This window comes from Zosterops lateralis (assembly GCF_965231275.1).
Source record: "Zosterops lateralis genome assembly, chromosome: 8".
Lineage (NCBI taxonomy): Eukaryota > Metazoa > Chordata > Aves > Passeriformes > Zosteropidae > Zosterops > Zosterops lateralis.
This window is the reverse complement of record NC_139768.1, coordinates 10,400,593-10,414,447: the sequence shown is the minus strand read 5'-3', so window position 1 is coordinate 10,414,447 and position 13,855 is coordinate 10,400,593. Positions and strand designations below refer to the sequence as shown.

Genomic DNA, 13,855 nt, shown 5'->3' with positions numbered 1-13,855 from the left:
GTTTTGATTGGAACTCTTGTTGAACATGAAAAATAAGCATTAAGACAAAAGAGTTATTTGGTGAGAGAGTACCTCCTATTTTTTCTCCTTCCTTCCAGCTATCATTAGGTATTTTCCCATTCAAAAGCTTATCAGTATTTCCTTTTCAAAATATTTTGCTCTTGAAGGAAAAAAAAGATGGGAAATTAAAAAGAAGTTAAACTAACCTTTCTGGTTCTTTGGTAGACTCCAGCACCATCTCCAGTTAAGGACTTTGTGGCAGAAATGCCAGGCAGCACAGAGGCAGGAAACAGTATGGATCAATCTACCAGTGATGGAGGTAGCACCTCTCCAGACCTGGAAGACTGCCTTGATTCTCCAGTGGGAGAAGATTTCAGTGAGCCTCCTGAGGATGACAGCTCAGCTTACGAAGAGCAGGAAGATGAGCTTCGAGAGAAGCCAATGCAGAAACTCCCCACTTCCAGAGAGAGTTTCTATAAGCATCTTTGGAACATGCACCAAGAAGCTTCCAGTTCTGAAGTCTACCCCTCTCTAGAGGAGGAAGTGAAGCAGAACTGCTACTCACCATGTGAATTTGGACAGGCCAAAAGGTAGGGAATACCAAAATCTGTCCTGCAGCCCTTCCTTCAACTCTTAGAACTTTGAAAGTTAAATGCTAAGGTTTAAGTACAGGGCTCTGTGCATCTAATCACGCCTGATTACTGAAGATTTTTTTTATCATCTTATTCTGACTAGCCTAATCTGCTTTCCTTATTTACTCTCATCTTATTAGAATTTTGCAAAAGTCTGCATTGCAAGATGCTTGTAAGACTTCTGCACCACTGTAACATTTATGTTGTGCAGCTGAAGGTGGTTGCCATTTGAAATCAGTGGAAAGACTCCTGTTCACCTAAATAGGAGACAAATACTATATAGATTATATGATTTCTTACTTTCTTTTTTTCAGAGTTGACTTAAATAGGCACCAAATTTTTTTCTTATTGTGTGATCTCTCCATTTCAAATTTTTTCATAGGAAATAAAAACACCTCAGAAGACAAACTAAGATCATGGAGGAAAAAAAAAGGTTATTTTCTGTTTTCTGGTCTTCAGAAGCCAATAGAACCCCTGAGCCAGTGGAATTATACAATAAAATATAGTGCAAATGGACTCAGTGTCTTTTTATACTCCTTTGGATATATCAGACACTGTCACACAGAAGACAATCCATTCCATTTTCATCATCTTTCCCAGTGCAGAAAAGTATAAATTATCAGAAAGAATTGATGCAAAGACAAATTGAAAGTCTTCTAGAGGCCTTTAACTTACAGCTTTAATTTAATTTCTATTTCTCCACACAGTCACTTGAAATCATTTTGTTACTTTTGGCACTCATCAAGCCCAGCCCCAGACAGTCCAGTCTCTGGGGAGTGACAGCACTACCTGACCCTGCAAGTCAAGTGGGATCATAATGGCAGTTCATAATTTCAGCTTCTCTTTGTCGAGTGGAGAAGCTTCACTTGATTCATGAATGAAGCTCCTGCTTAATTATATGCTTCTGTACTTCTGAGAGTAAAACCAGCAGAAATATTTCTGCAGCAAACGTATTTGCCAAGAGATAATACAGCTTCAACAAAACTAAGTTTATTGTTGGAAAATATAAATTCCAAGAAAAGTTTTGGATTCTTCCCAAGAAGGAAATTCCGAAACAAATGTTTTTGTTTGATACATTTTCAGTATCATGTATTATCAGCTTTTGAATTTTTAAAAGGCAGCTAGAGACGGTTAGGATGCCATGAATTTTAAACAATATTTTAAATATAATCTCAATTTAAATCCTTCCAGCTAAAATCCCCAGAAGAAAATAGGCATTAATAAAGGACTTCCTTTTGATTAATGAAGAATTTTCACCAGACTGCTCAAAACCTTTCATGCAAATGTATAGACTTTCTGATATGAATTTTATAGAGATCTTCCATGATTTCATACACGATGTGCAATTTGTTTTCATTTTAGTTGTCTATGTTTATTTGGGAGATGATGGACCGTTCACTTGTATCAAAGAGCAAAAGATCCTGGCTGACTTAGATATGAATATGCCATTTTAGGTGTTTTTAAGATGAATGAGGTTTAGCAATATTTCAATAAGGATGGATATGAAGAAAACATACTTGAGAAAAAATGTGTTTCCACCATTTTTATGAGCTTTAATAGTAAACTTTTGGGAGAGTACCACAGTTGTTCCTAGGGTTCATGAAGGACAACAGCCAAAACTATTAAACACAGCATGTAAGATTACAGTTTGGGCTTGAACATCAAAAGTGCTGAATACTGCAATATAGTGGAATAGAATCAATAATAATTTTAATTCAATTAATTTAATAAGTCCATTGAAGTTTTTCAGACAAGTCGTAAGCTTCAAAGCAAGCATAAGAATAAAGGCAAGCTTACAAAGAGGAGTAAGGACTCCTACTTTTCATGAACAAACAGGAATTACTTCATATTGCATGTTTCTGGTCTGTGCCCAGTACCGAGGAAAGATCTGTAGAAGCCAGAAATGTGGCTGGCGTTCCTTTTTCCAGAAAATTGCTAATATAAAAATTATAGTGATATTTTAATGTCCATACTTCTTACCAGAAAAGTTAATTAATTTGTTTATGGAAGATGAAATAATTAATGGTCTGGGCTTTGTCCAAGTATTCTTTTCAAGAAGCAAGCAAAGTACTAATTAATACCTTAAAAAAATTAGAAGAGTGTAAGATTTTGCAAAGGTAAATAAGGAAAGCTTTGTAATTTTTTAAGTAGCTTTGCAAAATATTGATTACTTATTTGTTTCTATACTACCATTGGAGGATTCAGACAGCAATTCAATACCATAACTAGTAATTCAGTAATTTTCATTAAAATGAAAATAAGGTAATGCAGTAGACTTTTCAGTGGCCATCTAATAAAGCATATGGAGGAAAACCCCAGCACTGCAATCTTTTTATTTTCCAGCCGCGTGTTTAATAAGAGTCATGATGCCCTATTGAACACAAAATGTATGCCTGAAACTCTCTCTCTAACCCCTATTGATGAAGAGTATCTCACTGTCAGCTCAATGTCTGTGACCTCCCTTCCACGAGGAGGAAGCTCCAAGACAGTCTCTGCAACCACTGTGACCCCACGGCCACTTATTTGTGGTCCCTCATCATCATCCCTGCCTGGGAGAGAGACACATGACAGTGACAATGAATGGGAAGACTTGGAGGAACCAGAAGAAGAGAAGGAAGAAAATGAAGACTGCACTCAGGTATGTGATGGGCAGCAAATTACCAACAGGTAGAATACAAGGGAAAAGAAACAATTTTAAGAATGTTACAGCCTTAAACATTAATTTTAACTCATTTTCTGTGCTATTTCCACGTGACTTCTTCTTCTTCTTTTTTTTTTTTTTTTTTACTTTCTTGAATATCCATAATCTTCAAATAAAGCAGACCTTCCACTATGCCCAGCTATTTGCCTTAAGGCTACTTCTTTTTTTCTTGACATCTTACTATTTCTCCAACTTTCCAAAATTCTGCATTATTATTCTCAGTGTACAAAGGCCTAAAAGCTCTCTAGTAGCTTCTAAACTTAATTGGAGTCAGCTACTTGGGTTTTTTCTGCCATGTTTCAAGGCCATGCAGAAAATCACTTTGTTACAGTGATATTGCTGTAATGTCCTGATAAGAAAGTATGATCCTTGCGCTAATTACTATTCAAAATGTAAGGCTCAGTCCTGCCAAATGCTGAACATCTTGCGTTCCTTACAACACTAATGAGCTCTGAATTCCTACTAATTTGAGAGCACTGTGGACAAAATTTAGCTCTAGGCATTTCCTTCAGTGGGACAGCAATAGCAGTAACAACAGTAATCTTTGCACCCTGCTATTGCAACGCTTGTCAGCTCAGAGGACTACAAGCCTTTTTTCACACATTCCAAAGGCCTAATCCCACGTCCTGGTGGCATTTTCTGCCCTATAAATCAATCAACATGAACCTCCACAATTCTGGGATATGGCAGAACACCTTTTGCATACTCTTATATCATCTGAGGATCTGATTCCTACCTGCATATAAAAATTATGGAAGATGTTACTGAAGCAACAGAAAAGCCCACATCAAACACACCCTGTGCTTGTTTTAATAGGAAATGGAGATCTTTGTGACTTTGACCAAGTCAGAGAACAGTGGTTATGGATTCTCTGTAGTTCTTAACAAAATTGACACCTGCCTGTACGTTGATGAAATCTTGAATGATCCTGCCCTTTCTGATGGAAGATTGAGAAGGGGAGACAGAATCATTATGGTACAGTACCTGTTTGAATTTGTTTATGTAGAGAAAATATTTGCGGATCAGTGTAATTTAGCTTTGGCATTCTTCATTTTGTATCACTCATTTATCATGTATTTAGGTATGTAAATAAATGATATAACAAATCTAATTCTGCTGACCTCAGTTGGATAAATTTCAGACTGAACAGATTATAGGACCAGGTAAATAACATGAATCTTAGAGCAATTCAAGACAGGAGAGACATTAAATATCTTCCCAATTAAATGACATAACCTGAATTGATGTAATAAGATGATAGGTGACACACAAAGGATGCAGGAATTATGTACTAAGAATAAAACCTTTTTTTCAGCCTGGTTCAGGTTCAAATTTTTGCATAAGACCCTCTTCCTTGTTTTTTGCAACAAGATCTTGAGCTTCAATGGGAAAAAAGCTACTTTTATTAAAGCTCTGCATTCGGAAAAGTAAAAGTTCTGAAAATAAATATTACTGCAATCTTAACTGTTTAATTTATTGACATTAAATACCACAGCAAAGCAATAACAAGGAGGAAAAACTAATTAAAGTTCATAGGCAAAAAATTAAAAGTAGAGGGAGAAGTGAATGATGGTCAATGAGATCCATGAAATGATTTTACTGGTTTGTCATTTAGGTGAATGGAATTGATGTCACATCTTTGCCATGCAATGAAGTCCTGACTTTACTGCAAAGCTCTCCTCCAGATCTGCACCTTGTGGTTGGTCGTGCTGACAGTGACCCACGTCCCTCAATTAGCCCAGATGAGATTCCTGAAATTACTCTCACAAAGGGTGCCGATGGACAGCTAGGTGTGTAGTAAATGCTGTATTTGCTATTTTGTACAGGAATGACAGCATAAGATAATCATAAGCAAATATGGTCTTGAATCAGTATGATCCAAATTGACCTTGACACCTTTGTGCTCTTCATGATCATCCATGACCAAGGAATGAGAGTTTTATTTTGGGCAACACCTAAGAGGGAAGACTAGTATCTCTTATTAGACTAATGAAGATAGCTGGAAAAATGATCTTTGCATCCTCACCCTATTAACTGAAGTTTCTAGGAGATTTCCAGTCTCATATTTTTATGGTACTGATATACATAAGTCTTGGGTAGTTGGATAATAATATCTACTACCTGCAGAGACACATAAAGATCTATTTGGTGGGAAATAAAAAAAAATAATTGAAGAAAAGGTAAAGTTTAAGAAGGATGAGCCACAGATTGAGACTACAGTTTGCTATTCAAAAATTCTCCACTTGAATCCTTGATTCACCACAGACACAAGGCTTTATCTACATTGTGCAATACAAATGATAAAAGAAATCCCCAAAATGTGTCTTGATATTTCTGAAGCCTGTTATGAGCACTGCACACAGATGAAACTGTAGACTCAGGAAACAGCATGGCTGTATTTGCTCATATACAACATCCTGTTTCCAGCTAGGAATTAGTTTGTTCAGAGATTCCTTGAATGTCATTTGCACTGTGTAAGCACCTCCTCAGCTGTCATAGGCCTGCCTACCCAATGGCACCCTGAAGACTACAAGGCATTTAAGTGTGCTGGTAATGAGGGAGCTGCTGCCATGCAGCTCAGTGTCCTATTGCAATGACTATTGAACATCAGGTGAATAAAGCACTATGGCAGCACTGAAACACAGAGATAGAAATCCACCATTTAAGTTTGTCCATACTTTTTTTAACACCTAATGGCATTTCACTCTTTCAGTCCAGCTTATACACCCCATCTTACTGAGGCAAGACTGTTATTTATGTCAGTGATTTCTTCAGCCTATCTTTCAATGACTCACATTTATTCCACTTTAAGTCACTGACAGTGAAATTCAAAACACTCTGCCACAAAAGATACTTTCTCTGCATTATTCTAGGCTTGAAGCTGACAGGAGGAGCTGGAAGCAAGTTACAAGGTATTTATGTGCTAGAGATAGTGCCTGGCTCTCCTGCCAGTGTGGAAGGCAGTTTGCAGCCACGAGATCAGATTGTTTACATCTGTGGACTGTGCACTGAGGGCATTAGCCTGGATGATGCAGTGAGAGTGTGTGAAGCTGCCACCCAGAATGTTCAAATCAAAGCCACAAGGTAAATCTGAGCATACTTGATCCTAATGCTGAAGCAAGTTTCTAAATTTTACATCAACAAATCAGACAACACAAAACAGAAAAATGCTTTATCTCAAAGGTCTGAATGTTGCAATCTTATGTCTTAACTCCCTTTAATTACAACTAACACAGCAAGTACAAGTAGACTCATACAACGCAAATGAGAACTCTTCAAACTTCATTATCCAAAACCAAATGTGAAGCCTTTAACTGTGAGGCTGAGCACTATTTTCATATGTCTTGTTCTCTAGGGAAAATCTTTGTATTTCCATCACTAGTGTCAACTTTCTCCTTACAACCTCAGATTCACAACTACAAGCAAGAAACTATCTCTGATCAGAAATTATGAGATAATTCCAAGAGCCAAACATTTTAGAAAGGTACTAAAAATGCAGCATTTAACCTGCAGCATGACCAGAAAGTCTTTCCAGGCCTGAAAAATAATTGGCTTTAAAGGATTTCACTTATCAGTTCACGGCTGCACTTTAGATTCATTGTGTTCCACAGTCTGATATCACACCAGCTCAGGTTCTGGACTGATGCAGAAATAGCTTCCAAAGATCTCAGAGGAATAGTAAAATATTAACCTAAAGCATGTGAGAAGGGAGTTATATAACCAGAGCATGTGACAGAATGGCTGTCACAGCTGTCTTAACGTAGTTCAAACTTTGATTATTGTTTCATTAACTTGTGCTTCTGTAACAAAAGAAACTTCTGCCTCCTTATACAACTTGCTTTACAAGTTAATAGGCAGCACCTCCTGATTGTCAGAATTTACAAACTAAGGAGGTAAACAGAAATAGGGTAAAGGAACTTACAAAAGAGCATTCCACATTATACAGGAGGTAACCAAAGCTGATTTCAAAATGGACCAGAAAGCAGTTCTGTATTGGGCCAGGTGATTAAACATGCTTATTTTTTTCCCCAACACATTTCAATAAAATGTTTCACTAAGTCAAATATTTTCATATACTGATATCAATTCTCTTTAGAAAGGCACCACTAACGAAATCAGAAGGGGAACTACTATTTAGATAATTGAATTTCTAAAAATAATTTTCATATGTGCTTTACAAAGCATGCAGCACTTAATGGCTCACATATTTCACTCTTTCTGCCCCCAGAAATGGCAATCCAGTGGCTCCTATAGAGAAGGAAAATAGTAAGTAAGGCTAATATTTTTGGATTTTAGTTCAAAACTTGCTTCTAATTTTAAAAGTAAGCATAAGTTATTGATTCATTGCATTTAAAAGTTATTAACAAATTGTAACTTGGCATTCAATATTTCTGTTATGGCCACTTTAAGGGTCTGAAGAAAATTTGGTAGCTGTTTAAAGACAGAAATAAAATGTATAATTCTCTATAAAAAAAGTAATTTGTTACATATTCAGTTTCTATTTTTTTAATTTCTTATTAAATAGGAATTTTATGTGGTCATATTTCAATATCTGTTTTGACTGCAACTACTCTCTAAGGAGTTTTCCAGCACTTCTTGAGCCACTATTTAATATGAGCCACTACTTCATCATCTAGACCACCTTTTTAATATAGTTATTAATAAACTATATAAAATCAGCAGGCAGCAGTAATATCTGTTAGTTAATATGAAAGCATTCCTGCCAGGGGAGATATTTGGAACTCTAACTGATACAAAACTTCAGTAATCATCTGCACTACAAAGACTTGACCAGAATTGCTCTAGCAGAGGAAGGAGTCTCAGCAATCACAGGCTGCACCTGCACCCTCAGGTGGAAGGAGAGGTAGCACATCTAGGTCAGCACATAGAAAAGGTGTTAGTTATGCAAGTAGTACTTTCCAATGCACACTTGACTGCAGCATTAATTCAGGCCTAACCCCAGTTTCGTTTACCTGACTCGATATCTCAATTTTTTTTTTTTTTTTTTAAATCATGCAAAGATGACCTTAAAAAGTAAGCCTGGGCCATAATTGTTCACATGCCTACACTCATCTGAATACTGGCATATGGTTACATCAAGAACTTATTCCAAGTCAAGTTAGTTATAGATTTCCTACTTTACCACACGTAGCCATGTGTTCGTTTCTATAAACTGAAGCAATTTTCTACAAGATACGGATAAAGTTATGTGTACTCTCAGTTAACATGATAGAACCAAAGCATGGCAAATGTATATCCTGGTAGGACCTTGCTTACACAGGCTTGTGTGAGCTTTGCAGATTCCAAGGTTTCTCAAGACACTTCAGATGGGTAACCAGACCTGATGAACCTCACAGAGTTATGAACGCTATACAGAACTCTATACAGTTACCTCTCCTATAAGACAAGCTGTGAAAGGTCCTGCACATGGGTGAGAACAATCCCAAGCATTGACACAGGCTGGGCAGAGAAGGGATTGAGAGCAGCCCTGAGAAGGACTTGAGGGTGTTGGTTGATGAGAGGCTAAACATGATGGAGCAATGTGCAATCACAGCCCAGAAAGCATGTCCTGGGCTGCACCAAAAGCAGTTTGACCATCAGGCTGAGGGAGGGGACTGTGCCCCAATACTCTGTGGGACCCCACCTGGAGTGCTGCATGCAGCTCTGCAGTCCCCAGCATAGGAAGCAAATGGACCTGTTGGAGCAATATAAAGAGGAAGCCAATAAAGATGGTCAGAGGGCTGGAGCACCTCTCCTATGAAAACAGGGACAGTTGGAGTTGTTCAGCCTGGACAAGAGAAGACTCTGGGGAGACCTTAAAGCATCTTCCAGTCCTTAAAAGTGTACTGGAGAGGGACTTTTGACAAAGGCATGTAGTGATAGGACAAGGGGGAATGACATCAAAATGAAAGAGGGCAGGTTTAGATTAGATAGTAGGGAGAAATTCTTTACTGTGAGTGTGGTCCAACACTAGAACAGGTTGGCCAGAATTTGTGGACACCTCATGCTTGAAAATCCTCAGGTCCAGGCTGGGTGCGGCTTTGAGCAACCTGGTCTAGTGAAAGGTGTCCCTGCTCATGGCAGAGGGTGGGAACTAGATGATCTTTAAGGTCCTTTCCAACACAAACCGCTCTATGATTCTATGATTCTTCCCTTTTATAGACACTTTGAAAAATCTATAATAATTTTGTATTTGGTGTTCCATTTGCTATCATCACTGATAGATTTATAGATAAATCTGTAATAACTTGTTGTTAAGAAAGCAAGCCTTCATTTTTATAGGCTTAGTTACAAGAACACATACTAAAATTGCAATTGCAAAAGGTACCTTTTTTTTAAACTACAGGACATCCATTATTTACCATAATTCACACATTAAGAATACTTTGTGGAAGACAGCTAAGATATCAATGAAATATGATAAAGCAAAGCCACAAAACTAGAGGGGGGGTGGGTAGAAGTGGGAATGTTCCTTCATCTGCCTGATCATTGCCACGTGTCTAGAGTGACTCAGTCTGGTCTCTGATTGCTCTTACAATTTTTAAAATAGCAATGGCTAAGATGCAATATCTCTGCAATTCATGACTGAAATGTTTATTTCTCTGTGCAAACTGGCAAACTTAATCATGCAGTGATCTCACACTGCTCCATACGGTATCAATATTGGACATTGATGCTTTGTTTAATAAGCTAAGAACAGAGCTTACATTCCATGTGTACACTAAGTTTAGCAGGAGGCCTGTCAGAACAAACATGCCTGTATGTTTTTAGGGCCACCAGCTGAAACAGAGAAAGCCAATATTTCTTTGTCAAATGAAAACCTGAACTCCCAGGAACAGCACCTGCTGCATCAACATGGTAAGGAAATTTGCATTTTTCAATTAGGGTTAGTAAAATTGTGCACCTTTGCTTTGAAAGAAAATAAGTCTATAGGTGATAATGGTATTGCCTAGGAAAGATTAATTCTTCATACAAAAACCTGCCTCCCTCAGAGATTTGGAGAACATTTATGCATTTCTGTTGTCCATCTGGTGTCTCTGTAGCACGCAGCTCTTAAAGCTTGTTTTGGAACCTGCTCACAGGGAGGTAAAAAGTCACAGTCAGATTCACATTTCAGGAGTTCTAGGCCACATAAATCCATAGGATTTATTTTATATTTCACATATAAAATGCTTTATTGTTTCTCTGAATGAGATTTTGAGTGTTATACTGTAGAATATTTTACCAGGACAACTATCTAAAAATTGTTGTTGCTTTTTCACAGAGAAACATTTGGAGGAAACAAACTGTGATGCTCAGCAGAATACTCCAGACTCTCCAGAATGTAAAGTAAGTGACACTCTGAGGTGTGAGGTGGCTCCTCAAGTGAAGTGAGCTATATGGAGTGAGGCTTTTTCAATAGTGGCATTTATTTTCTTTTGTTTGTTCCTCTCTTTGAAAATGTGACTATAATGCACTTGCAGAGTGTCCTGTAAGTGTTGAATTGTATTCAGCATTCACAGAGTAGAATGCACTGGACACTTCCTGAGGACAGATTCTTCTGTTGCTGATTTTCAAAGCTTAGAAAGAAAGTAGCACAGGAAAAAAGACACAGAATGTCACAGCATGGGATTCTGGGGAAAATATGTGCAATTGTGAAACATTTTCCACAATAATCTTTGAAAACTGAGATTAATATGTTTCATTCTTCAATTTTCAGATGGACATTTGAAAAGAGAGTAAAATTAGCCCAAATCTTTGCAGTATTATGTAGCACTGATAGACACCAATATGGTTTGAATTTGGCAAGAGTAATGAATTTTTAAAGTTATTTATTATTTATTAAGAATTCCTGAATACACAGGAATGTTGTTGTTCGGGGATAAAAAGGGTTATTTCCATGCTTGGCATACAATGTTTGAAAATTCTTACAAGTGCAAGCATCATTTCTGTTGGTGCAGACACATGAAAAGTAATGTTACTTGAAATTATCCAAATTGGAATTGATATTTAATCTGAATATATTAACTAGTTTTCTCTTGACTGTGGTTTGAAAGAAAAAAACAAAAAGCTGTCTCTTGGTAAAATTAGACCTTCAACCTGGCAAAAATAATTGGAACAATTTTCTCACTTCTGATTATGTCATCACTATTACTGCTTCTTCTGCATGATTTAATCCATGATGGTTTCTCTGTTCAACTTGCAAAAATAATTTCCAAGGCTGATATTTGTGGCATTGGAACTAGTCATGCTGCAAGTCATAAACACTTCTAGCTTGCCTCTATTTCTGACATAGTACTTGACCCTAAAAAAGCAGCTGATTTTAAAAGCAAATGAAGTGCTAAAGTAAAAGCAATGGAAATGTTGGAATTACAAGATTAAGATCTATATTATAGAAAAATAAGAGAATAAACTATGTACTGTATTACTGTCATGCTGGAGATAAGAATGCCTTGTTTGTCAATTAAGGTGATTTATTTGATATATTATAAAAGGATTACGGAAGTACACATTTCTTTACTCTTAAAGGGGTTATTTTCCCCAGCAGCAATTATTAAAAAGAGTGTGAAAATAAGTATGTACTATTTTCATTCTGATACATACATGCAGCTAGCTGTTATCTTGATCCCTAGATGCTCTATAGATCTATTCAAGAGTAGGATGTATCCTATAATCTGCATTTGACAGTGAGGACTATGGGAATAATGGGAATCTTTGGTAATAAAAAGGTAAACAAAATAGAACCCTGGATAAACTCCATTTTAGACTGCATCTTTGTCTATTGTAGGACTTCATTATTAAGATTGAGCTGGAAAAAGCAGAAAATGGAAGCCTAGGATTTGCACTGGTAGGTGGAAAAAATGGCAGGGCTATCCTAATAAAAGCCATCAGCCCGGACAGCAGTGCAGATCTAGATGGAAGACTTCAAGTTGGTGACATCTTACTAAAGGTAATGTTTGTTCTTCATTGCTTTGGTTTATGTTTTCTCTACTTAGTCTATAATGAGCATCTGTTCAATATAAAGGTGCATATGGGAAATCTGATGCTGCTTTGCAAAGTAAAGGTGGTGTCCCTGGGCTCCTGGTGGTCAGAAGGTTGTCCTGGGGCCCTGTGTGTTCCCTGGATTTCTGTCTCCTGTGGAACTGGGACTCCCCAGAGCTGGTAGTGGGACACTCCAGAGGCAGACCCAGAAAACCTACTCAGAACTGTAACTGTGCCTAGTGAGGATTCCAAAGAAGGTTCAGGGAAACCAGAGTTAACTGGGAAAGCATCAGGTCACAGCTAACCAGGAGCTACTGGGAAGAACCTTCATGGTGCCACTTAGGTCAAGACAAACAAAAAGCCTTGGCATTAGGGCTTTTGAGTATTTATTTAGAATCTTATTATCCTAGCCACCCTGGCACCTTTTAATATAAATCATCCTTTTTGTAACCCAAATTTATTTTTTCTTCTTCCTCCATGAGTTTTAAAATTGTTTGATTTTCTGGTTTTCATTTACTTCCATCTCTCTTTCATCTTCTCACTGAGCAATGGGGGAAAGCCCACTTACTATCTCAGACTATAATTTTGTGGCATCCTGCTGGCAATCATGGTATAAAGACATAGACAAGAAGGATCAAGCACGTTAGCAGAGAATGAGAATCCTCTCCCATAAATGGGAGAAAATTATGACACATGAAGTTATATAAAGGGCTAGGATAGTTATCCCAGTGCTAGGATATGTGATTTTAAAAAAGGCTTCATGTTACAGGAATCTGGAAATACACATCATTGTATTTTTTCAGGTGAATGAGACTTTTGTGTCTGGTCTGCCACGCCAAACAGTGACAGATTTGCTGCGCAAGGCTCAAGGCACTGTTCAGCTCACTGTCTGCCGAAGTGTGGCTTTGCACTGGGCTTATTCAGGAAACCACAGCAACACAAAGGCAGAGCCTGGTAAGCAGCTACATCCTCTCCATATGACAGAAGTGGGATTATGTGTTGCCTGAATTCAACTTTGGTATTAGCAAAAACAAGTCAATTTTACAGTTAGTCCTGTTTCATAGCTGTAGGTACAAACTGCATTCTTCACCCTGATTTGCAGCTCTGGCTAAACTGCTCAAGACATAGGACCTCAGGGAAGGAATGCCTAAGTGTGATTTTTAAGTCTAGGAACAAAGCTGTAAGACCCTCAAAAATGCTTTAACTCAGCTTAAGTTTTTATGTCATGAATGTTGGTCTGATTTTACCCCATTTTATGCAACTCACTGATGGAATCACAGCCTGGTTTTGGCTTAGTTGCTAAAATACTTCTCCCACAAACTTCACATCCCATCACTCCTACTTAGCTCCCGAAAGCACTACACCTCCTGTTCTGTCTGGCAGACAGATCCTCTCTCTTCTGTGCTTGTTCATGCTCAAATGCAGAAGCCTCTGCTCCCAGGTCTATTGTTATTCATTAGAGAGCACGCCCATGTTGCATAGGGCAGTACTTAGAGGCATGACTAACCCTCTGGAAGAACTTTGTGCTCTGCTCTACTGCGTACTCAAAAATTAAATACTA

The 13,855-nt window shown here is 37.7% G+C and overlaps 1 protein-coding gene across 3 annotated transcripts in view; it reads left to right on the top strand.

The window, feature by feature from the left end:
- Positions 1 to 13,855, top strand: part of FRMPD2 (FERM and PDZ domain containing 2) — a 52,868-nt gene that overhangs the window by 26,070 nt on the left and 12,943 nt on the right. The window contains exons 24-33 of one of the 3 annotated variants that reach the window (XM_083866371.1): positions 226 to 590; positions 3,075 to 3,270; positions 4,150 to 4,308; positions 4,949 to 5,123; positions 6,207 to 6,417; positions 7,562 to 7,599; positions 10,105 to 10,191; positions 10,598 to 10,662; positions 12,101 to 12,262; positions 13,098 to 13,248. In XM_083866371.1, the coding sequence (XP_083722497.1) occupies positions 226 to 590; positions 3,075 to 3,270; positions 4,150 to 4,308; positions 4,949 to 5,123; positions 6,207 to 6,417; positions 7,562 to 7,599; positions 10,105 to 10,191; positions 10,598 to 10,662; positions 12,101 to 12,262; positions 13,098 to 13,248 (1,609 nt within the window). Of the gene's footprint in view, positions 1 to 225; positions 591 to 2,975; positions 3,271 to 4,149; positions 4,309 to 4,948; positions 5,124 to 6,206; positions 6,418 to 7,561; positions 7,600 to 10,104; positions 10,192 to 10,597; positions 10,663 to 12,100; positions 12,263 to 13,097; positions 13,249 to 13,855 lie in introns of all 3 variants that reach the window. The other 2 variants (XM_083866370.1, XM_083866372.1) reach the window with 2 other exon arrangements.